This window comes from Oryx dammah, unplaced genomic scaffold, assembly GCF_014754425.2.
Source record: "Oryx dammah isolate SB20612 unplaced genomic scaffold, SCBI_Odam_1.1 HiC_scaffold_10, whole genome shotgun sequence".
Classification (NCBI taxonomy): Eukaryota; Metazoa; Chordata; class Mammalia; order Artiodactyla; family Bovidae; genus Oryx; species Oryx dammah.
Genome location: NW_024070194.1, coordinates 20,196,476 through 20,222,410, shown reverse-complemented (window position 1 = coordinate 20,222,410; position 25,935 = coordinate 20,196,476). Strand labels below are relative to the sequence as shown.

The 25,935-nt window shown below is 38.1% G+C and overlaps 1 protein-coding gene across 2 annotated transcripts in view; it reads left to right on the top strand.

Moving 5' to 3' along the window:
* The window catches only part of CBFA2T2 (CBFA2/RUNX1 partner transcriptional co-repressor 2), a 137,186-nt gene that overhangs the window by 89,937 nt on the left and 21,314 nt on the right, over positions 1-25,935 (top strand). For both annotated transcript variants that reach the window (XM_040247523.1, XM_040247522.1), the window contains exons 2-5: positions 5,942-6,085; positions 8,770-9,011; positions 20,756-20,845; positions 24,865-25,046. In XM_040247523.1, coding sequence (XP_040103457.1) covers positions 5,942-6,085; positions 8,770-9,011; positions 20,756-20,845; positions 24,865-25,046 — 658 coding nt within the window. The remainder of the gene's footprint in view (positions 1-5,941; positions 6,086-8,769; positions 9,012-20,755; positions 20,846-24,864; positions 25,047-25,935) is intronic.

Here is a 25,935-nt window from a genome sequence, read left to right as displayed (position 1 = left end):
GATCACGCTCATTGATTAGGCTCTTACGTGTTTGGAGATAAGCTCATTTGTAGAGAGAAAGAATGGGTGGATATACAAGAAATAGATTTAAGTGGTTTGGGGTGAGATGTGGGGTATATAGGGACAGGAGCAGGGAATATTTCTTTTTATATCATATATTAATTTTTGAACCATATAAATATATGCTTATACATACAAAAAAGAAAATTACCTACCTAACCTCTGCCCACCCACCCCCCCACTGTCCCCATAGTTCTGTTTAAACTATGACAGTTATTTCTTAGTTAGGAATCTGATTTGTTTTAAAGAACTGGTAATGACTTCCTTGGTTCACCTTGTTTGGAATGATCAATATTCCTACGCTATTCATCTGTAAGATCTATCAGTTCAGTTCAGTTCAGTTGCTCAGTCGTGTCCATCTCTTTGCAACTCCATGGACTGCAGCATGCCTGGCCTCCCTGTCCATCACCAACATCATGAGTTTACTCAAACTCATGTCCATTGAGTTGGTGATGGCATCCAACCGTCTCATCCTCTGTCGTCCTCTTCTCCCTCCTTCAATCATTCCTAGCATCAGGGTCTTTTCAAATGAGTCAGCTCTTTGCATCAGGTGGCCAAAGTATTGGAGTTTCAGCTTCAGCATCAGTCCTTCCAATGAATATTCAGGACTGATTTCCTTTAGGATGGACTGGTTGGATCTCCTTGCAGTCCAGGGGACTCGCAAGAGTCTTCTCCATCACCACAGTTCAAAAGCATCAATTCTTTGGTGCTCAGCTTTCTTTATAGTACGAAAGTATAACTATAGTATAATAAGATCTATATTTAGCTTATTTTTCTCAGAGATGATAATCAAGATCACTTGACCATATCTTCTTCTCTCCAGAACTTAGCATAGATTAACATCTCAATGGCCAAGTAAAATCATTAACAGGGTTATTGGGAGGGGGTATCTCACAGAAACCATAGTCACACAGAAGTAAGTGATAGAGCATCCTTCACATCAAGCTCACCTTCTTTCACCTAAATTTCGTTCTCCCCTTTGCAGCTCTGGGATTTCCACCTCTTTCCAGTTGTTTGTGGGCACTCCTGCCCTTCACATGGTTGCATTTGTCTTCTCTCTTATTTATACTTCCTGTATATGTTGCTCCTTCATCAACCTGAAAGTAATTTTTTAAAAACTGTAATAAAAAAAAAACTAATGGAAAAGCAGTTTATAATGACTTGTAAGTGCTCTCATTTATGGGCAGTTTCTCATACAAGATTCTTCTCAAGTAGGACTTAGTTACACAGGATGTTTATGTTTGTGTTTAGCACTTTCTCTTAAAGCTACAGAATAATTCTGCCCTTTAGTTTTATGTTTGATTCTTCAACTTCTTATGTGGTGGGAAAAATGTCACAGTACCCTCACACAGAGAACTGTTTATTATTTTTCTCTTTTGTCAGTTTTCTGTTTTCATGACTTTCTTAGCGTCTTTCACAGTGGAGGGGTACAATCATTATGCAGACATATTTTCCCGTGTTTGTCCTTCTTCTTTAGCTCAAGTTGTTTGGCTTTATGTTGTTAGGTGATGAAGCATCAGTGATTTTGCAAATTCATGTGATCACATTTCCAATATATCCAGATATTTTAAATAATCAAAGCACAAACTCATAGAGTGACTGAATAATTACTTTGAACTTTAGAATCTGTGTTTAAGATCTAGTTGAACCTTTCTGATAAAACTAAGGGTTAATTTAATTTTCTAGGACTGAATACTTTGTCTCTTTAATGGTTCAGGCAGTGGTATTTATGGGCTCAAATAGAATTTCTTCTGTTTGAACATTAAGGTTCTCTGGAATTGAAAAGAGCTCAAAATATGGTTGATTCTTTTGAGGGATCCAGCTAGATGTTTTATAAAACATCAGTTTTTAAAAAATTCAGAAATGATGTCACTCTAAAAGTGATTGGCCACCAAGCAGAGGGTTAAAACGCCTGCTTTGAAATATACTCCTCATCCACCATCTGAACTGCTGGATTTATCAGGTTATGAACCAGGGTAGAGCTCTCATGTTACCAAGTGCAGTCTTGCTGCCAGCTTCCAACACAACATCATCTTACATTATACTTGGTACTTTTGCAACTGTTAATTCATTTTTTTCCATACAATATCACTGAGGTTGCATGGACTGTTGATCGTATACTCATTTTCTGTGGGGAGCAAATGTCAGTATTAACTTGGACATAGTCACAAGACGAGTTAAGTGATAAAATCAGGCACTAGTCCTCATGTTTTCTAATCATCATTAGTATTCTTTCTTAAAATAGCTTGTTTATAACCAGCACTAGCATTATCTCTAATCCTTACAACAGAATGAGGCCCAGAAAAGTGAAGTGATTTAATAAAATTCATGCAGGCTGTTAGAATGACGGTTCACACCAAACCTTTACATCTCTGTAGCCATACTCTTCCTACTAGACGGTGTTGTTGCTTGAAACCTGAGGCATATATCACTAGTGTTGCAGGTTTGTGAGTAGTGATGTGAATAAAGGATAGGTAGTTTTACCCTATAAACAATAACTCTGGAGTTTGGGTTTTTCCCATTTTCTAAGCTTTCACTTGGTATATAATTCAGTGTTCTGCAGTTGGGCTGCTCTGAGTTTTTCATTCTGCCAAGTGCTTAATGCTAAAACACATCTCACTGCTAAGCCCTCCTCGGGCCTTTGGCGCCCTTGCTGTAAAGGCAGGTGGTCTGAAGAAAGGCTCCCTCTAGGTTGTTGCACACTGTACACAACGCATAACAGTGCGAGACAACTGTCAGCTCCTTCCTCTTTTTCTCCCCTCACCCTCCAGAAAGCTGGGCCCAGATGGGAGAGCTGGAAGCACGTCAACTGTGCTCTGAAGGGCATTGAGAAAACACTGTCAAGAAGAAAAAGGCAAACGTGATAGCTAATTAGTCCACTAATCAGACAGGACTTCCATCAATTTTATCGTGAAAATGTCCCCGACAGAGAGATGGAAGGGCTGGCAGAGTGTTGCCCACATGGCTCTCAAAGAGCTGCACATTTTTGTCAGGGGATTTGTAACTTGGGATTGCTACCCTGACTGACTGTACATATTCATTTTCTCTCTCCCCAAAATGTGGCCACGGCAAACTAGAGTAGAAAAAGTCTTTGGGGGAATATTTTCCTCATGAGAAAGTGCCCTTCAGTGTACAAAGACTTGCCTTCTTGCCAGTGTCGTGAATGCTTTTAGATGTATTGTATTTATAACTGTTACCTCAGTGAAAGAAAACTTTGATGTAACATTCTCATTTTTCTATTTCTTGTACTTTGAATTTAGCAGTTATTGGAGAATAAAGGCATGGTACTTAAAAGCTTGGAATTGCTGAGAGGAACATAGCTCAACTTAAAGGATATTATGGTAGTCCTGACCCTATTTTTAACCAAGTAGGTAACAAGTTTCCTTTAATGGGAAAAATAACCCTCGGAAGGTATTAGAACATTCCTCTTCAAGTCCTCTTCATATTAGCTCAGACCTAATTCTAATGTCAAGTTTAATCTACCCAATCTGATTTTCTGGGATTTGTTACCATCGAGTATTGTCAAACAGCTATAAATTGTCGTCCTTGTGGATGAAGTAGCCTGTGTTTAGGGTCACCTCTACTTTTATTTTGGAGAGGGTGATGGCACCCCAGTCCAGTACCCTTGCCTAGAAAATCCCACGGGTGGAGGAGCCTGGTAGGCTGCAGTCCATGGGGTTGCAAAGAGTTGGACACAACTGAGCAACTTCATTTTCACTTTATTTTTTGGACACTCATCATAAATGACATGCCTGGTATCAGAGATGTTGTCTCTACTCTTTTTTCTTACTTAGAAGAGTTGATATATATATAAACATGTATTTCATCATGCATAGTAATTTATATACAGCCAACTATGATTCTGTTTCCATGCCATGCAGTTGATGTTCACTTGTCTGGATAGTCCCAAATTAGCTACCCATTCCCCACTACTTTGATTAATTTATTAGAAGTCAAGAAAGAATGCAGTTGAGATAAGCTGAATTCATAAGCTGGTTTCTTTCTTTCCCAGCCACTGTTCTCACTGTTAACCCTTGTGTCACATAATCCCTTGACCTTGCTGCCTTGTCTTAGATTCCTAGGATTGCCGTAACAAAGTACCACAAACTGAGTGACTTAAAACAACACTATTCTCTTAAAATTCAAGAGGCCAGATGTCCAAAATCAAAGTATCAGCAGGGTTGATTCGTTCTTGGCCTCAGAGAAAGAATCTTTTTTATCCTTGTCTTCTAATTTCAGGTAGTTACTGACAATTCTTGGCATTCCTTAGTTTGCAGATGGCACTATTTCAATCTCTGCCTCCGTTGTCACATGGCGTTCTCTCTGTGGGCCTAGCTCTGTCTTCAGGTAGACTTCCCTCTGTCTGTCTTTTCCCTCCTCTTCTAAGGACATCATATGGGATTTAGAAACTACTCAGATAATCCAGGATAATCTCCTTCCCTCAAGATCCTTAATTACATCTTCAAGGACCTTTTTTTCCAAATAAGGAGACATTCACAGTTCAAGGAATTGAGGTGGACATATTTGGGGCAACCACCATTCAGCCTATTATACTAAGTAATCATCTTCATAACTTCTCAGTCCTCTAGGTAGGTATTAGGTTGGCACAAAAGTAATTAGAGATTCAGAACGTGAATTTTAAATTATTGTAACCAGGCTCAAACACATCTTTATTAATCAAAATAGGAACCATTACAATCAGCACATTCTTGCCAAAGAGAAAGAAGTTTGTTTACTCCTGTAGCCTAAAAATCCGTGCTTCAGAATTCGACCAACTCTTGGAAAGCATTTTCCCTGCAAAAAGTTGTTGATGCTTGAAGTGGTATTTGGTTGGCAAGAGGTCAGTGGAAGATGAGGCAAAACTTTATATCCCAATTCATTCAACTTTTGAAGCACTGGTTGTACAACGTGCAGTCGGAAGTTGTGGAGAATTGGGCCCTTTCTGTTGACCAATGCTGGCTGTAGGCATTGCAGTTTTCAGTGCATCTCATCGATTTGTTAAGCATACTTCCTAGGTGTAATGGTTTGGCTGGGATTCAGGAAGCTGTAATGGATCAGACAGGCAGCAGACCACCAAACAGTGACCATGACATTTTTGGGTGCAAGTTTGGCTTTGAGAAGTGCTTTGGAGCTTCTCGGTCCAACCACTGAGCTGCTCATCACCAGCTGTCATATAAAATCCACTTTTCGTCACATGTCATAATCCAGTCAAGAAATGGCTCATTGTTATTGTGTAGAATAAGAGAAGACAACACTTCAAAAAAATGACGATTTTTTTGGACTTGCAGTCAGCTCATGAGGAACCTGCTTATCAAGGCTTTTCACCTTTCCAATTTGCTTCAAATGCGAAATGACCATAGAATGGTCGACGTTGAGTTCTTGGGCAACTTCTCATGTAGGTGCAAGAGGATCAGCTTTGCTGATTGCTCTCGGTTGTCGTTGTCAGCTTCCAATGGCTGGCCACTGCACTCCTCATCCTCAAGGCTCTCGTCTCCTTTGCAAAACTTGATCCACCCCTGCACTGTGTGCTCATTAGTATTTCCTGGGCCAAATGCATTGTTGATGTTGTGAGTTGTCTCTGTTGCTCTATGACCCGTTTTGAACTCAAATAAGAAAATCGCTTGAATTTACTTTTTGTCTAACATCATTTTCCTATTCTAAAGTAAGTATAAAATAAATGGCAAGTGATGTCATTAGCAAAAAAAAAAAAAGAGAGAAATCTGTATATAACGTAACCACGTTTATTTAAGAATGTATTCTACTATCAAACAGCAAATTTCAACAGTGCAAAAATGGCAATTACATTTGCACCAACATAATATTTCAGATTGTTGTCACTGTTTTTATAAATTCTAACTTCCATTCCATTTATTCTTTACAGTTGGTGCTGACAAAAGGGTGCCAGCAATGCCTGGATCTCCTGTGGAAGTGAAGATACAGTCAAGATCCTCACCTCCCACCATGCCACCCCTTCCACCAATAAATCCCGGAGGACCCAGGCCCGTGTCATTCACTCCTACAGCATGTGAGACCTCTTAGTTACTTGGGTTTGTGGTTCACAGTGACGTTTGGATCTAAATGAATGTCATTAAGTCTTCTATATACACTACTCAACATTTTCTTAATGGCTATTAACATACACACATATATTTGGTTGTTTCTTTTTCCCCCAGAGTATAGTACATAACTCTTTCAGGTACTTGGAAATTTAGTAGTATAAATATTTTGTTTTCATATTTTTGACTTAAAAGTATATCTATTTTAATTTCTTTGACTCTAAAAGGATGAATTTTCAGTTATTATACTGGTTCATAGGATTCAAAGTAAATTTTATAAAATTATTGAACTACTCCATGAGTGAAATGGTAAGGTTTTTTTTACAAAAGAAAATGATTGTTTTATTAGTTTAGTAGGGCTGCTTTAACAAAATTCCAAAGACTGGGTGATTTAAACGACAGAAACTTATTTTTTCACAGGTCTGGAGGTTAGAAGTCTAAGATCAAGATGTCAGCAGATTGGTTTTTTCAGAGGTGCTCTCTCTGTCTTGAAGAGAGCTGCCTTCTTGCTCTGTCCTCTCATAGCCTTTCCTTGTTCATGTGCATCATTGATGCTTCTTCCTCTTCTTATAATTACGATAGTCATACTGGATTACGACCTAGGTTCCTGACCTCATTTAACCTTTCAGGTCCCTGTCTCCAAATAACAATCATGTTCTAAGGTACTCTGGGGTCAGAACTTCAACATAGGAATTTGAGAGGGGGATATAATTTAGTCCATAACAATCCTATTAAGACAATAAATGTATAATAAGTTGCTCAGCCTTATTAGTCAAAAAGGAACTAAAACCAATGTAGTACTGTGTACACCCACAAGAATGTTCAGAATGAAATAGAACATCAAGTCTTGGTGAGAGTATGTGTGGAGCAACTTGAACAATACATTGTTTATAAGAACGTTTTTTGATACTATCAACTAACACTGAATTTCCCCAACCCCAGTAACTTACCAATTTTGCCCTAAAACCTCAATTTTAAAAAGAAGGTTTAATTATTTATGGTCCCAAAACATTTCAAGTTAAGTAACTGGCAACTGGAACAATTTGAGCCAGAATTTATGATATGAAGTTTGGTATCTTTCCCCTTTAATTTCTGTAATTTTATCTCACAGTTAAACAGCCTTAGATATAGGTCCTATCTTTGAAGTGAAACAGATTTAAATCTAGACTATCATTCAGATTTCAAGATACACACTGTAGAATTCTATGTGTATCTGTATGTGTAACTAAATTGAGCCCTTTTGACCTCCATATTTGACTGTTTAGGGGTGAGTATGTGTTATTTCAGAAAATGTGATCACATACTTTCATTGAAGAAAGTGTAAAACAGCCCAAGTGAGTATCAGAGTGGCCAAAAGCATGGTAATGTGTTATATTTATGATTTGCTTCAAAAGAGGCCAGCTCTCCAGTGGCAATGGTCCTTTCTGTGAACACCTTTGCAGCTAATTTTCTGAATTGCTGAGGTTGAGTGCTGAACCTTCCTTTCCAGTAGTAGCTCTATTGTCCTTTCCTGGAAGACAGTAGAAAGATCACCATCTTTTTTCTTAGCCTGTTAGCCTTTTATGCAGTGAGCCTTTTAGCAACATTTTAATATATGCTTTGATAGCTCATTATGATATACACAGATGTATATTCATCAAGAAGTGGACAGTCTTTCAAGGCAGTGCAAACATAGAAAGAATAAGTATAATTTGGTAAGTAAAATAAGGAGCACATGTACATAGCACAGGGAAGTTATGAAACCTAATAGGAGCAACATGCACGCGTGCCGAGTCGCTTCTGTTATGTCCACCTCCGCAACCTCATGGACTGTAGCCTGCCAGGTTCCTCTGTCACAGTCTGTCAAATAATGCTTCTTAATACAGGTGATATGTTTTTAGACCTTGTTTTATTTTGCTAAGTTTTCAGGCCTGGAAATGATTAAATAAAAATCTATTGACACTTAGGCATATTTATTTCATTCGTCAGGGAAGAAGGAACTTTGCCTCCAAGATCATAGCTCTAGAGTTGTGTTCCAGATTAAAACTACAAGAAATCAGTGTTCAGAACAATGGGCAAATAGGAAAACTGTAATTAATCACATGTATTATCATTAGAGCAGAAATATAGAATGGAAGTGTCCCATATGGTATCTAGAAAATGCTTGGCACTATCAAGGCAGAGAAAAACAGATTTTGATGAACATGAATATTCTGAATGGTCAAAGAGATACATATCTCATTGTAGGAATAAGTCAATAAACCTATGGAGTAGGAAAAAAAATTTCATATTTAATTGACTGCTTTGCTTCTTTGGGAGTCTGAAGTTGGGATCAATGTCCTGTTGGAAATAGGATTCTAGCGGATTCTGCTCATGCAACCCATTGCAAGAAGTCTTAAAAGCTACCCTTCCTCCCCACCCCCCACACCTGCAGAAGTTAGATGTCCCTTCTGTTTTCTCTTGTGGCTCTCACACTCTTCTCGCTTAACATGTCTGTGTTACTCTGTTAACCGTTTTTTATCTGGCAGTCTGTCTCAGAGGGCTGAATCAGTGTCTTCTATACGCTTTTATCATGTGATTTACAAAATTCAAATCAATGAATGAAAGAGAATGCAAAAATAAGAAATTAACAGAGATCATTGTGATTTGGACTTAAACCAAGTTTTTCTTTTAGTGAGCAATGGCATCAACCATTCTCCTCCTACCCTTAACGGCGCCCCATCACCACCACAAAGATTCAGCAATGGTCCTGCCTCGTCCACATCATCTGCACTAACTAACCAACAGTTGCCAGCCACTTGTGGTGCTCGGCAACTGAGCAAGCTGAAACGCTTCCTCACCACTCTGCAGCAGTTTGGCAATGACATCTCACCTGAGATTGGGGAGAAGGTGCGGACTCTTGTTCTAGCACTGGTGGTAAGTACAGCATCACTGTCAACGACTGCTTTGAGTATGTGGCTCAGAACCGAAGCCAACAGAGAAATTTGTGCATACTTCCCCTCATTCACAAACTTGTAGCAGTGTGGTAAATTCTACAGTCTAGATTAATTTGTAGAATATTGTTGAATGATGGATTTCAGTTGTGGATAATGTTTATCAATTTAATTCCTTTAAGCAACTTTGAATTTGTCTTAAAACAGTTTCAACAGATCCACTGAGGTTCCACCAAGTTTTGTTACTTAATAATATATTCAGTGCCTGGTGCATTGTTTCCTCATACAAATACAATTTCTTTAGGATTTTCAAGGTACATACAATTTCTTTTTCTATACTGAGGGGCAAATCCATGCTATAAGTTAGAGATTTTCTTAGATTGACAGCTGGGAGGTTTCAACTCTCAGTATATGTAAGAGAAGACCTACCAGTTCTTAATGTTTGTAAATTGATTTCCTCAAGATTTACCTCAACTAAAAGCACGCTGTGCTCCTGCGTATTAGCCTCTTACGTGATAAGGATGATTCACACAACTTGGCAGTTCTCAAAGTGTAATTAGTGACCCCTTGGCTTTCTCAAGACCCTTTCAGGAAGCCCAGGAGGTCAAAAGCATTTTCATAATAATATTAAAGTATTACTTACGTTTTGACTCTTAATTCTCTCATGACTGTTAAATGAAATTTTCTAGAGATTATATGATGTAGGATATTGCAACATATTAAATGCAGAAGAATCCAGCTCTCTTTTATTAAGTTATATAGCAGAGAGATTTGCAAAAGAGGGGCTTCCCTGGTGGCTTAGACAGTGAAGAATCCGCCTCCAATGTGGGAGACCTGGGTTCGATCCCTGGGTTGAGCAAATCCCCTGGAGAAGGAAATGGCAACCCACTCCAGTATTCTTGCCTGGAGAATTCCATGGACAGAGGAGCCTGGTAGGCCACAGTCCATGGGGTCGCAAAGAGTCAGACAGGACTGAGGGACTAACACTTTCACTTTAAGTTACAATGTTGTGTTAGTTTCAGGTGTACAGCAAAGTGCTTCAGTTATATTCTTTTTCAGATTTTTTTCCATTATAGGTTATTACGAAGTATTGAATATAGTTCCCTGTGCTATACAGCAGGTCCTTTTTGTATGTCTGTATTATACATAATAGTGTGTATCTGTAAACCCCAAATTCTTAATCTGCCCCTCTCCCACTTTCCCCTTTGGTAAACATAGTTTTTAATCATAAACAGATACTGAATTTTATCAGAAGCTTTTTCTGAGTCTATTGAGATGATAATATGGTTTTTATTCTTCAGTTTGTTAATGTCATGTATTACATTGATTGATTTATGATATTCATGGTGTATAATCCTTTTAAAGTATTGTTGGAGTTGGTTTGCTAGTATTGTTGAGGATTTTTCCATCTGTGTTCATCCGTGGTATTAACCTGTAATTTTCTTCTTTTGTAATATCTTTATCAGGGTGATTATCACCTAATAGAATGAGTTTGGAAGTATTCGCCCCTCTTCAAGTTTTTTAATAGTTTCAGGAGGATATGTGTTAACTCTTCTCTAAATGTTTGATATAATTCACCTGTGAAGCCACCTGGTCCTGAAAGTTTGTTTGTTGGGAGTTTTTTAATTATTTATTTAATTTCATTACTGGTAATTGGCCCACTCATATTTTCTATTTCTCCATAGTTCAGTCATGGCAGATTGTATGTTTCTAAGAGTTTGTCCGTTTCTTCTGGGTTGTCCCTTTTGTTGGCATATAGTTGCTCCTAATAGTCTCTTACAAGTCTTTGGTTTTTCTGTGGTATTGGTTGTAACTTCTGCTTTTTCATTTCTTATTTTATAGATTTGGGCCATCTCTCTTTTTTATTAGTCTGACTAAAGGTTTATCAGTTTTGTTTATCTTTTCAAAGAACCAGTTTTTAGTTTCATTGATCATTTTTTAAATCTCCACTTCATTTATTTCTGCTCTGATCTTTATGCTATTTTCCTTCTGCTAGCTTTGGGATTTGTTTTTTCTTCATTCTCTAGCTGCTTTAGGTGTAAGCTTACGTTGTTTATTTGAGATTTTTCATATTACCCGAGGTAAAGTAGTATCACTGTAAACTTCCCTTTTAGAACTGCTTTTGCTGCAACCCATAGGTTTTGGGGTGTCATATTTTTATTTGTCTCTAGGTAATTTTTTTTAATTTCCTCTTCGATTTCATCAGTGATCCATTGGTTGTTTAGTAGCATATTGTTAAACCTCTATGTGTTTGTGTTTTAAAGGATGCTTGATATGATTTCAGTTTTCTTATGCTTTAATTGCCCAGCCTGTGATCTGTCCTGCAGAATGTTCCATTAGCACTTGAAAAGAGTGAGTATCCTGCTGCTTTCAGATGGAATGCCGTATAAATATCAATTAAGTCCATCTGGTATAATTTGTCACTTAAGACCTGTATTTCCTTATTGATTATCTGTCTGGGTGATATGTTCATTGATTAAATAGAGTATTAAGGTTCTTTGTGTCTGTTAACATTTGTCTTGTATATTGCTCCTGTGTTGGGTGCATGTATATATTACAATTGTTCTGTCTTCTTGGGTTGATCCTTTGATCATTATATTTGGTGTTGTTGTTTTTTTTCAGTGGGGGTGGGGGGGGAGGTTTGGCTGCGCCACCCAGCTTGTGGAATCTTAGTTCCCCAACCAGAAATTGAACCTGAGCCCTCAACAGTGAGAGCCTGGTGTCCTAGCCACTGGACCACTAGGGAATTCCCAGTCACAGTCTTTAAAGTCTATTTTGTCTGACACGAGTATTGCCACTCTGACTTTCTTTTGATTTCTATTTGCTTGGTATACCTTTTCCCATCTCCTCTCTTTCAGTCTCTATGTATCTCGAGATCTGACACATACCTCACGCTCAGTCACTTAGTCCTATCTGACTGTACGCGACCCTTTGGACTGTAGCCCGCCAGGCTTAGGCAGCATATCCATGGGTCCTGTTTTTGTGTCCATTCAGCCCGTCTGTCTTTTGGTTAGAGCATTTAGTTCATTTACATTTAAGATAGTTATCAGTATATATGCTCATATTGCCATTTTGTTCATTGTTTTTTGGATTTGTTTTTTAGGTCCTTTTTTTTGCCTTTCTTTTGTTCTCTTCTGTGATCTGATGACTATCTTTGCTATTGCATTTGAATTCCTTTTTTGTGTGTAGATAATATTACAGATTTTTGTTTTGCAGTTACCATTAGGTTTTTGTATAGTGGTCTCTGTCTATATATATATACACACATGCTTGTTTTAAGTTGCTGATTTCTTTCAGAAGAGTTTTAGATACCCTGCATTTTGTACTCTGCTCCCCTCCTGATTACTGTTTTGGGTTTTATATTTTACATCTAATTGTTTTATGTGTCCCTTAACTGCTTATTGTGGATACAGAAATGTTGCTACTTTTGTCTACCCCACCCTCCAGTAGCTTGTGTATGGATGATTTCCTGCCTTTATTTTATATTTCCCTTTACCAGGAAGCATTTCCATTTCCTAATTTGTGCCATTCCTCTTTTTTTAGCAGTTTCTGCTAAAAAAAATCAGCTGCTAGCCTTATAGGAGTTCCTTTGTATGTTACTTGTTACTTTTCCCTTATTGCTTTTAATATTCTCTGTTTAATTTTTGTCATTTTGTTTACAAATGTGTCTTGGTGTGTTTTTCTGTGGATTAATCCTGTTTAGGACAGTGCTTCCTGGGCTTCCAGGTTTAAAGAAGTTTTCAGCTATCAACTCTTAATATATTTTCTCAGATGCTTTCTCTTTCTTTCTCCTGTGTCCCCTATAATGCAAACATTAGCGCACTTGATGTTGTTCCAGAGGTCTCTTACACTGTCTTCATTTCTGTTCATTCTTTTTTCTGTTTGGTGGCAGTGATTTCCATACTTTGTCATTCAGCTCATTTATCGATAATTCTACCTCATTTATCTACTATTGATTCCTTTTAGTGAATTTTCATTTCAATTATTGTATTCTTCACCTCTTTTTGGTTGTTTTTTATTATTTTCTAATTGTTTCTTGAAAAGTTCTGGTTTATTGCTCTGTGTATCTGTTTTCCTCCCAAATTCTTCGATCATCTTTACGATCATTACTCTGAACTCTTTCTTGGGTGGATTGCCTATCTCTACGTCACCTGTTCTCCTGGGGTTTTATTTTCTTCCTTTGTCTGAAACGTTCCTCTGTTGCCTCATTTTGTCTACATTTCTATTTGTATTTTTATGTATGTGGTAGGTTAGTTACATTTCCTGATTCCGGAGAAGTAGGTCTCAGTAGGAGATATCCTATGCATCCCAGGAATGCATTCCCCTCTCTTCATCCATGGAACAGGGGCCAACTGTTCTACGGTAGTATCTGGCATGCATTTGCAGACTTGGTTTTTATTTCCTTACAAAAGTTTGTATCTGTCACAAGTGTTTTTAATTCTGTTTTATTTTCAGATATAGTGATTATTGATAGATGTAACCCATAATAATTAGAGGGATTATGAGACTAAAAAGTTTATGAACTGCTGCTTTGAAACATTACTCAGTATTGTGTAGAAGAAACCACTTTCATACAAGGCAAAATGTAATAAATGACTTCTTTATCATGAGAGATTCTATCCCTGTTGTTTTGTATAACTGTAGGTGGTTCATTATCATTGCTGTATAATGTTTCATTGTAGAAATATGCCACAATTTGTACTGTTTAAAAATACTTATTTTTGGCTGTGTCGGGTTGTCGTTACTGCACAAGGACTTTCTTTAGTTTCAGCGGGTGGAGACTACTTTCTATCTGTGGTTCATGGGCTTCTCATTGCTGTGATTTCTTTTGTTGCAGAGCATGGGGTCCAGAGCAAGGGTTTCAGTAGTTGTGTTGCACAGGCTGAGTTGCTCTGCAGCATGTAGAATCTTCCTGGACCATGAATCGAACCCGAGTCCCCTGCATTGGCAGCTGAATTCTTAACCACAGTTTATACTTTTCAATGGACATTTGAGTTTCTTACATTTTGAGGCAGCATCATAGGTCTCCCAACACTGCTCCCACGTCTTGAGATTTGCCAGAGTTCTCGGGACTTGGCATATTGTTGTGCCCAGAGCTGAGATTTAATACCGAAGTATAATAAGGATACACAGCTGGATCAGAAAGGTGAGACGCAGTCAGGATCTGGAAGAATCCATGTGTAGGCCTCCTTTTTCCCCTGTATGAGTGGTCAGAGAGAGTTCACTCTTCACCCATCTGTGAAGATAACAGCAGCATATGTATGACGTTTGTACCCAAGGAACCCCATTAAACACTCGATGCCTGGGCAAATAGGCACTCTGTGCAGCATATATAAAATTCCAGACTCCTAGAAGGAAAGTTAGTGTTTAGCATAAATCAGAGCCTGTAAAAATAGTACTGTCATCCACTGAGGGACGGTATTTTTGTTTCTTTGTTTGGGGTGAGGGGGGATCTGTTTATTGGTCAGATTTTAGAGTACCATGTAAAAGTCTTTCTGACTCTAGACTAATAAAATTTACCTTAAATGTCAAAACGAGTTTGAACATAATTGGAAGCAAAGTAGACATCAGAATTTGTCTGATGCCATTTCCAGCAGCAAATTACTTTAAGTAGGATCTGCTTAATTTCAAGAGTAAAAGGAAAAAATGACAGCTCATTTGCACGTGCATGCACACACAAAACGAATTTTTTTCTAGCTATGAGCTATGAAAATATACTTTTTGTTGTTTATTTGGAGTCTCTGTCTCAAGGAGAGCAGAGAAGACTTCAAGAGAAAGCATCTTGAGGATACAGTGGAGTGGTTTGCTAGTCCTCGACAGTGAAAGTGTTAGTTGCTCAGTCATGTCTGAATTTGCAAATCCATGAACTGTAGCCTGCCAAGCTCCTCTGTCCATGGGATTCTCCAGGCAATTGTTCGCTCATGAGGTGGTAAGATACACATAGCACAAAATTTACCACCTTAACTATTTTTTTCATCTTAACCATTTTTAAGTGCATAGTTCACTGGCATTAAATGTACTCGTTGTTGTGCGACATCAACCACCATCTACCTTCAGCACTTGCTTTATCTTTTGGAGCTGTAACTTGTGCCGTTAAGCAACGATTCCGCGTTTCCTTCTTTCCTCAGCTCTGCCAGGCATCGTTCTACTTGACTGCTCTAGGTACCTCATATTAGTGACATCACAGTATTTATCTTTTTGTGCCTGGCTCATTTCACTTATATAATATTGTCAAGGTTCACCCTGTTAGTCTAGAGTCATGTTGTAGCATGTCTTACAATTTTCTCCCTTTTTAAAGATGAGTTAATACTTCATTATACACACACTCACACACATACACACTATGTTTTGCTTATGCATTCATCCATTGATGAATACTTGAGATGCTTTCACTTTTTCAGTCATGAAAAGTTTTGTATCAGTGTTGGAAATTATAAGTTCCTAGACACCAGTCAGTGCCCCAACCTTGCAGGCAGGCTTTCCTAAGGCTAGCAGTTGTTGACCAACTATATTGTCTATTCTGTACAGAGGCCATTGTAAATAATGAGCATTTTTATGTATAGTACATGTATGCAAGCATTGCACTGAACAATGGAATTGTGATTTCATAGGGTATACGTGTATATAAATTTAGTATATAAGGCCAAATTGTTTTTCCAAGTTCATGCCAGTTTATATTCTCACATATTGAGATTTTCATTGAGATCAACATCTTGGGGCTTCCCTGGTGGCTCAGTGGTAAAGAATCCGCCTGCCCAGTGCAGGAGAGTCAGGTTCAGTCCCTGATCTGGGAAGAATCCACATACTGCAGAGCAGTTAAGCCCATGTGTCACAACTGTTGCGCATATGCCTTGGAGCCTGGGAGCCACAACGTGGCTCAGCACGTGGAGCCCACGTACCACAGCAGCTGAAGCTGGTACATCCTAGAGCCTGTGCTCCACAAGAGAAGCCACTGCAATGAGAAGCCTGTGTACTACAACTAGAGAGTAGCCCCCACTTGCTGCAACCGGAGAAAAGCCCACCCAGCAACGGAGATCCAGAACAGCCAAAACTAGATAGAGAGATAAATAAAAATAAATAAGCTGATTTTAAAAAAAAGATCAGCATTTTATGCAGACACAGACAAATGGATTTGTGGACACAGCAGGGGAAGAAGAGGGTGGGGCAAATTTAGTAGCATCTAAATACATACATTACCATGTGTAAAATAGATAGCTAGTGGGCAATTGCTGTGTAACACAGGGTGTTCAGCCTGGTGCTCTGTGAAAACCTAGAGGGATAGGATGGCGGGGGTGGGGAGAGAGCCTCAAGGGGCAGAGGATGTATATCTACTTATGGCTGATTCACATTGTCGTACATTAGAAACCAACACAAGATTGTAATGCAGTTATCCTCTAATTAAAATAGATTTTTAAAAAGATGAGTGTCTTAGTCCTTTTAGGCTCTTAGAATATTAAAGAGTAGGTGGCTTATAAACAACAAATATTCATTTCTCACAGCTCTCAAGGTTGGTAAGTTCAAGATCAAAGTTCAGCATATTAGGTGTCTGGTGAGAGCCTACTTCATGGTTCATAGATGGTCTTCTCACTGAGGGCGGAGGGGTCAAGAGAGCTTCCTCAGATCTTTTTTATAAGAGCTCTAATGCCATTCATTAGGGTTCTGTCCTCCTGACCTAGTCATCTCCCAAAGGCTGTGCTTCCAAATATTGGAAATGAAGTTTCAATGTAGAAATTTTGAGGGCTTACAGAAACATGTAATCTATAGTAATTGGTATTGAAACTATATTTGGAGACAGGTGTTTGTTAAATTTAATATCTATTTGTTGTTAAAAAAATGCATACTTAGCAGGAATTTTCTTAATCTGATGACAGTTGTATGTATAAACCAAAAACCTTCAGCAGACCTCTGCTTAATGGTGAAATTTCAAAAGCTTTCCCTCAGATAATATGAACCAGATAGAAAGTCTATTCTCTGTAAACCTGAACTTTATAGCCTAGTAAATAAGACATAAGGATTGGAGAAAGATAAACAAAACTCATTATTTGTAAATAAAATGATTGTCTTATGCATATTGCATTTGAGCTTAACAGTCTGTTCTTTTTCCTTTTTCCCTTTTCTTTTTCTTTTTTTCTACCTTCTTGGTGAAAACTTTGTCTAATTTGGTAGAAAATTTAACACCTTTAGATTATTATATTTCCCCAATCCGTGAAAGCCTTATTTGATCTTCTGTTTACATAAGGAATGGTTAAGATTTGGCAAGCATATATAAATGCACAGTCATTCCATGTGGAGAAAGCTTGCTTGCAAAGTCAGAAAAGGTCACATAGGTAGCATAGCCAGAGTTTAGTTCACCTGTGTGTTGGTATTTCTGTTGTGTAAGAGGTAAGGTCCTGGTTGTCCTTAACTATACCAGGAAGCAAGGGTGGCAATTTCCACTGCAAGGTAAAGATAAATGTTTTCTACTCTGGCTACTTATCTTGAAAATACACATTCTGGAAGGTAGTTTATGCCTTAAACTAGACAATTCCTTTGACTTTCCAGTATTTCTCCTTGACATTCATCCTAAGAAAATGATAACCAATGTGCATAACAGTATTTATAAGGCCAAAAAAAATTGAACCAGCTAAATGTTCTATAAATGCCTGAGTAAATGACAGTACCTCAGTTTAATGGAATATGATTTGGTCATGTGCAGTCTGATTCAGAGATGTAACAAAAAGGTGTGTGTAAGTCACTCTAGTCAAGTCTGACTCTTTTGCAAGTTGAACCTGGCTGTTCTGTCCATGGAATTCTCCAGGAAAGAACACTGGAGTAGGTTGTCATTCCCTTCTCCAAGGGATCTTCCCAACCCAGGGATCAAACCCAGGTCTCCCACATTGCAGGCAGATTCTTTACCATCTGAGGCACCAGGGAAGCTCCAACAGTAAGGTATGCTTCTTCCTATTCCTCCTGAAAAATACAGCAAAAAAAAAAAAAAAAAAAAGAACAGTTACATAAAGCAAAATTAAGACTCTTGAAGATAGAAGAAAGCAGATTGGCTAGTGACCTTGAGACCCAAGGAAACACATAGCAGTGAGTTCCCTTGGTTTTATGCTTTCATCATGTATCCTGGACTGTGTCCTGGAGAAATCAGTAACAAGGAAATGCTAATGAGCACAGACAAAAGCAAACCAAAAACCACCACCACAACAAACCCACCCCTTTCTAGCCAAAGGACTAGAAGAGGATCATCCAAGTAAGGTAGAAAACTTTTAGACAAAAATCACTCTATTGTAGTCGACCAGCTCAGGAAAAAAAATAATACTATACAACCTTCCCTCTCCCATAAGAGAGCTAGTGGGGAGTCTGAGCTCCCACCACTGCCCATCAATAAGGAACCCCTCCTTCCTCTTCAGATCAACAGAGGTTGAGTGGGAAACTTGGGATTATACCGCAGCTGGCAGGTTCAGAGATTCTCCTGTTCTCAACAGCACAGTGATGGAGGATGCCTCAGAAACAGAATATGTAGATAAAATATGGAGTCTTAGAACTCAAAATATACTGCAGAAAGTCGCTTATACCAAGACGTGACCATCTTGAGTGTAAAGAGAAAATGTAACCAAGAGACATCAGTCAAGATGACCCAGATATTTGAAATATGTGACAGGGGTTTTGAGTCAGCCATCATAAAAATGCTTCAGTGAGCAATTACACAAATGAAGAAATACAAAGGTCTCAGCAAAGACATAGAAGGTATAATAAAGTGGAACTAAATGCAAATTGGAGAACTGACAAATATAATAACAAAAGTATAAAAACTCAGTGATGGACTCAACAATAGACTGGAAAGAATCAATAAACTTGAAGCTAGAGCACTTGAAAAAACTACCCAGTCTATACACCATAGAGAAGTTAAAAAAAAAACACGAACAGAACCTTGGGGATTTGAAAGAGATCTGAGTCATAGTAGGAGGAAAGAAAGAATGTGGGGCTAAAATAAAGGCTGAAAATATAACAAAAGACCTGTGTCTATAGATTCAACAGCTGAGCAGACCTCAAACAAGACGTCACATCTGAGGAATTCCCTGGTGGTCCAGTGGTTAGGACTCCATGCTGTCACTGCTGAGCACTCTGGTTCCGTTCCTGGTTGGGGAACTGGAATACCCCACAAGCTGCATGTCCTATTCTTTGTGCCCCATGGACTGTAGCCCTCCAGGCTGCTCTGTCCATGGAATTCTCCAGGCAAGAATACTGGGGTGGGTTGCCATTTCCTTCTCCAGGGGATCTTCCTGACCCAGGGATTGAACATGGGTCTCACATATTGCAAGCAGATTCTTTACTCTCTGAGCTACTGGGGAGGCCCCTTCTCTTATACTTAATTTTTATTTCCTGATTGTCAGTAGATTTGGTTGCATTATATACCTGTCATTTACAAAATCAGGCACTCAGGTTTAAAAGGAATTTTTTTATATGAAATGTTCAAACATTTTCGTTTAACCTGGTTAAATTTGATACATTCTTTTTTCTAAAGAAATATTTTAGTTTTTACTCAATATTATATGCTGTGTTTGGAAAATGAAACATAATTTCACATCTAGAAATAACTACTGTTGTAATTTTCCTCCCAGATACTTAAATATTATATAAATGTATGTGTATTATTTTCAAAAACATGTTATTGGAATATACTTCTGTTACTGGTTTTTCACTTAGTATATTATATGTATCTTGCTTCATTTATGCATACAAATCTACCACCCGAAGTGTTCTAATGTATTATGCATTATAATAATGCATTATTAATAATAAATACATTATAATTTTTAATGCAGTTTTGTGTTGGTGGACCTATATATTTTCCATTTCTTCTTATTAAGAAGTAATACTTTGCTGATGAATAATTTGTGTGGTACATGTTGCATCTTTGAACACTTGATGATTTTATATAAATAAATCCTAAAAGTCATCATTGTTCTTTTAGGCAAGCAAGAATTCATATTATTGTTTTGTTTTTAACTTAGTATGCTGTGTTTTAAGGAATTGAAGTAAAAATAAAAATAGTTTGCGAACTTTGAAGAAAATATTTGTATTGTTATATTCCTCTTAGAGAAGCTGAGAATCCTAGTTTAAAGAAGGACTTGAAAAAATACTGAGAAAATGCCGAAAACTTCCCTGGGAATACTAAAATCTAACTAGTAGAAGTCTGCTCACTTGGAGGTACTCTGATTTGTAAACAAACCACTTGAAGAGCACCTATTTTTGTTATTAACTTCCAGCTTAGAAGATTTAGGGCACTGATGCTAGGAGGTAGACAGAACCAGTGAAGAAATGAACTGAAGAAATGATGCTCCAAGTCATTAGGTTGATATCCTGGACTAATTTGGGAACTGTTCAACTGGAAACACTATACTCTTGGTTACTTGTACCTAAGGTGACTTGTGATGAACCCCTCAAGACAGAGGACCTCAGTGCCACTCTTCATGGGAGGAATGCAATGCCCTATTTTGCCCAGGCTCCTGAACATTATGGGGGACTTATTAGATTTGGGACAGTTCAGAAGAAAATCAAAAAGGCTGGATTTCTTTCATAAAGGAAACAAAATCTGGTTGACTTTTGAGAGGGATCTGGGTTCACAATAATGCTCTTGGAATTATCCTCATTATTTCAAAGGGCTCAGCACTGTCAGATTTATGTTAGGAGAACACTGTCCAGTTTTTGAAGTTGAACAGTGTTATTTTATCTTTTCAGAACTCAACAGTAACAATTGAAGAATTCCATTGCAAGCTCCAGGAGGCTACAAACTTTCCTCTTCGTCCTTTTGTTATTCCATTCCTCAAGGTAATTTTTGTAACTACTGGTTGTAAATTATCTTCAGCATTTCTTCAAAACTGCTACTGATCCCTCTTCTATGATCTACAGCAGGGCAGCTTGCCACATTTTCATATCTTTATTTTATTTGAGGCTGCTAGAGAAAATGTGAGTGCAGTTTTCAGATAAGGTTTATGGTTGGTGAGATGAGAGTTGCAAAAGCCTTGAGTTGTGGTTTATATGCAGACAGTGCTGATGGCACACAGAAGGAGCAGATGGGAGGTGGGGAACAGGAGTGGGGTGGGCTAGAGGTGTGTGCATGACATGATGGTTGGGTTCTTGGCAGAAGAAGTAACTGGACACTATCTTGGTTGTAGCCAGCAGGTAAAGAGTGTGTGTTATCAGTGGAGGCTGTCAAAACAGAGGCCTTTGCAGTTAGGACTAACCCTATGGGTAGAAGAGCATGTGGGAAGTCATTGTTTGCTTCTCTCTTCCCCCCATTTTAGTCTCGTTTCTAATTACATCCTCTGAAATTAATTGTCCTCTGGAACATAACTTTTGAGGACATCGTTTAAAATTATTATGCATCCCTGATAGGCGAGTCTGGGTTAAATTTACATATAAAAGAAGACAATTTTATTTTGAATTAATTTCGTGCTCACAAAAAAGTTTTAAGATGATACAGTAAAATTCAGATTCTCTGAATGTTAATATTTTATCACATTATTAAGCTCTTCCTATTATTTTTTCCACAAATATTTTAGAATAAGCTGCAAGCATAATGCATATGAATACTTTAATTATCAAATCTAGAAATTAACATTGATACAGTATTATCTATAGATCTTGTTCATATTCACCAGATGTCCCACCAGTGTCCTTTTTAACAAAATGTCCTGATTTTTGGTCCCGCATCTAATTCAGGATCACATGTTGGATTACACTGTCATGTCTCCCTTCAGTTCATTTTAATCAGGAACAGCTTCTCAGTCTCTTATGAGAGTGTGTGATAGTTATTTTATAGCATATACTTCAATTTGGCTTTTTCTGATGCTGCTTTATGATTACAACAAGGTTATGCATTTATCACTGCATGCTATCAGGAGACATAGGTGTTAATTTTGTCTCGTAATTGGTAATGTTGACTTTGATTAGTTGGTAAAGGTGGTATGCCACTGGTGCTATTTTTCCCTGTTAAACAGTAATTTTTAAAAACAAGAGACACATTAATGCATATATATGTATTGATGAACCTGTTTGTAGAGAAGGAATGGAGGTGCACACGTAGAGAACATACCTGTGGACACAGTTGAAGGGAGAGAGTGGGACAAATGGAAAGAGTAGTGTTGATATATATACACTATCACATTCAAAACAGATAGATGGTGAGGAGTTGCTGTATAACACAGGGTGCCAAGCCTGATGCTCTGATGACCCCAAATTACAGATGGTTTGAGTGGCTATATAGCAGAAACCAGCACGACATGGTAAAGCAGTTTTCTTCCAATTAAATAATAAATTTAAAAAAACAAGTGATATTATAACTCATAAAGATGTTTTAAAACTGAACCTGTGTCTGTGACACAATTTGAATTGTATTTAATTCAATTCATTATTAATGAGGGAATCTATAAAGTGTTATAACCTGTACAGGAGAGAAGCCAAAGAATATACATTATAGATCAGGATTGTTGCTAAGAATATGTGAACAGGGAATTCCCTGGCAGTCCAGTGGTTAGAGCTCTGCGCTTCCACACTACAGGGGCCACAGTTTTGATCCCTGGTCCAGAAATTATGATTCTGCATGCTTCAAGGTGTGGCCAAAATAAAAATAGGCAAACAAAAGTAAAATTGGCCGCTTCTACAGTGGGGCAAGGGAAAAGTCTCTAGAACCTTTGGTGCATGTAATTTTATTCATGTTCACAGACAGCAAGTTTTTGCATTGCCATTTAAAGGTTAAGTTGCAGTGTTATAAAATAGGTCAAAGGCAAGCACAGTTTGGAAACTTATGACCTGTATCCAGTCCGCTACATGGTTTTACCAAGCACTAGAGAGAAGGATGATTTTTACAGATGGACATTGGGATCGATTTGGTGATAGGAAATACTTACTTTCAACTTCAAATAAGCTAAAAATGTTATCCTCAGTCCATCCCTAGCAAATGAATTTCATTCTTTTCATTAATAGTAGACTATTACCAAAAAAAAAAAAACTGAACTCAAATTTTTTATATTTTGACTTTTGTCAATACAATATTTGTGGAAATTTAATTTCTCTCCTTTATCACAATGTGAGTACTCACATAATATCAGTTTTTGTCTCGACAAAATAAATATGCCCCTGTACCTTCTTTATTTCCTAAGAAAATGTAATAGCATCAAAAGGTTGAGTCAACTACTGAAGTACTGACTCTGGTGTTTGGGGTTTTTAAAATGAGAGCGTTAGAGACACGCAAGGAAATGCAAAGGTCTCCACACACAGCCTGTGTTGGGCTCTGTTCTGATGGCATTGACACCTTGGCCTCTCAGAGCCGTCTGGGATGCCTTTTTCAGCCTTGAAGCAGCTGTGTGAGTTCTATCTTGGTCTCTTTTCTGTATATCAGAGCCAGTAGATAATTATTTCCCCCAAGACTCCAGAATCAGAGAGATTTGGGAAATTTGTGTTAATAGGAAACAATTAGCATTTTTAAAAATTCATCAAAGGGCACATGTCACAAGCATAGAGATCTAACATTGTATATTTTCCAGTTAAGTTTTTACAGTTGCTACAAGATTGAAGTTATAAAATAGAAAAAGTGTTTTATATCATCAAATTCTCTATTCTTAACTCTTGTTATTTTGGAAAACAGCATGAGGTGGGTTGTTCTGGCAGCTTTTTGGCTAGCATTTGGGGTTTTGTCAATTTATTTCTTTTTTAAAACAGTCACTAATTATGGTGCTTGCTAAATTAACTGTTGGTAAAGGGATGAGTACTTGCATATATTAAACTCTCCTTTCACTTGCTTGTCTGTTTCCCTTGGGATAAAGACTTATTATGAGCTCAGTCTGAGTTGTTTTCAAATTTGAGGGAAAATATAATTAATTTTTTAAGAAAATAAATATGGGGAAAGTATATTTTAAATATGAAGGACTTGCAGTTAAGTTTAAAGGTGCACAGGGGTTTTTGTATGATTTGTCTCATTAGAGATTTAAGTTTGAGGAGAAGGAAAAATAATCAGTACATAAATAATTATCCTTTTACAAAATAAGGGAATGTGCTCAATGGAGCACCACAGTAAGAAATAGATTCTGCCCGTAGGATACCTGTGTATACTCAGATACTAAACTAGTCTAAGGCTTGTTGCCCCGTCCTATCACTCCTGTTACTTTTTTCAAGACCCCATGTTCCAGCTAAGCCAGAATAATCGCTGTTTCCAGAATTCCCTGGCAGCTCTAAGCAAGAACGGGAAGGCAAGGTTTTTGTGCTATCAGAATGTCCTAGGATTCAGAAAAGAGAGTGAAGTGAAGTCGCTAAGTCTTTGCGACCCCATGGACTGTAGCCTACCAGGCTCCTTGGTCCATGGGATTTTCCAGGCAAGAGTACTAGAGTGGGTTGCCATTTCCTTCTCCAGGGGATCTTCCCGACCCAGGGATCGAACCTGGGTCTCCTGCATTGTAGAAACCAGGACTTAAAATGAGAAAGGAAAGAGTGAGTGCCTCCTACTCCCGTGTAGGCATTACTAATTCTCTAACTGGTTCAAGTCTTCAAAAATATTTAAGTTTTGCAACTATTATGTTCAACAAACCTTTATTGAGCTTTGACTCTGTGCTGGGGCCACAAAGGTAAATAAAGCACAGTTTCTTGCTTAAAGGGATTTAGATCTTGTGGGGACTGTGGACAAGTTATTGAGCTCAGTATAATGGATGTCATATGAAAATTGGACTGACAAGGAGAGAAGGGCTTTTGTTTTGTGTCACCCTGTTTGTGAAAGCCTTTGGAGGTGCTGAGCCCTGTGTGTAGGGCCCAACACTGGGAAAACTGCCTTCCAGCCCCTGCCTCTTCTTTTCAAGGCCAACCTGCCTCTGCTGCAGCGAGAACTGCTTCACTGCGCTCGGGCCGCCAAGCAGACCCCATCCCAGTACCTGGCTCAGCACGAACACCTTCTGCTCAACACAAGTATTGCGTCCCCTGCTGACTCTTCTGAGCTGCTCATGGAAGTGCATGGAAATGGAAAAAGGCCCAGTCCAGAGAGGTGAGCCGAGAAGAGCTGCTTTGTCCTTGATTTTCTGGAATGGCTCTGAGCTTTCCCTTTCTTGCGAAAGAAAAAGAACTGAATGACTGTGGTTATATATAGGTATGGACTCAGAATTTCTAAGGCTAGTTCTGCTTTGTCGCAGCATCAGGCAGCAGAATGCTTTTCAACTCTTCAAATGACTCTGTACACCCCTGCTGATAATTCTGCTCTCAAGTATTCTGTGGGTCCACTGCTCCAAAACCATAGAAAATATAATCTGTTTAAGGCATTTTTTTCTGATGTGAAGTCTTAGAAACTAATCACTTTACTTTGAAAATTGAAATTATATAAATTTAATTTATCCTGGAAATTTATGTATGAGTATCTAACACTATTTTCTATGGTTTGTTCAGGAAGCAACATTTTAATAACAGTGGAAAATTTGCTACAGTTGAAGAAAATTACTAAAAATCCTACCAAATCACAAGTGTATTAATTATGTGAGCCTTTTTCCTCCTGTGTGGAGAATTGTCTCTTTCCAATACTGACCTCCACAGTAGCAAATTTGACATTGAACAGCATTTCTAAACATAGTTGAACCCATAATCTTCAATAGTCCTGTCAAGTAGGAAAATGTGTCATCTCCTCAATTTCTCCTTTGCTTCATTAGGTTGAGACGTTTCTGCTTGGTGTGGATGGGTTTGACCTCTCCTCTTATGCTGGGATAAATCAGTGGTTGCCTTTATCTGCCTAGCCCCTGAAGACATTTCAGTTCATGCCTCATCTCAAACTGTTTCTTAACATCTTCCTGTTTGTGAAAATGCACAATACATAGCCCACAGTAGGTGCCCGGGAAATGTTTGCACCAACACTTGCTGGCAGGTTCAGACATGTACTTGCTCATTCT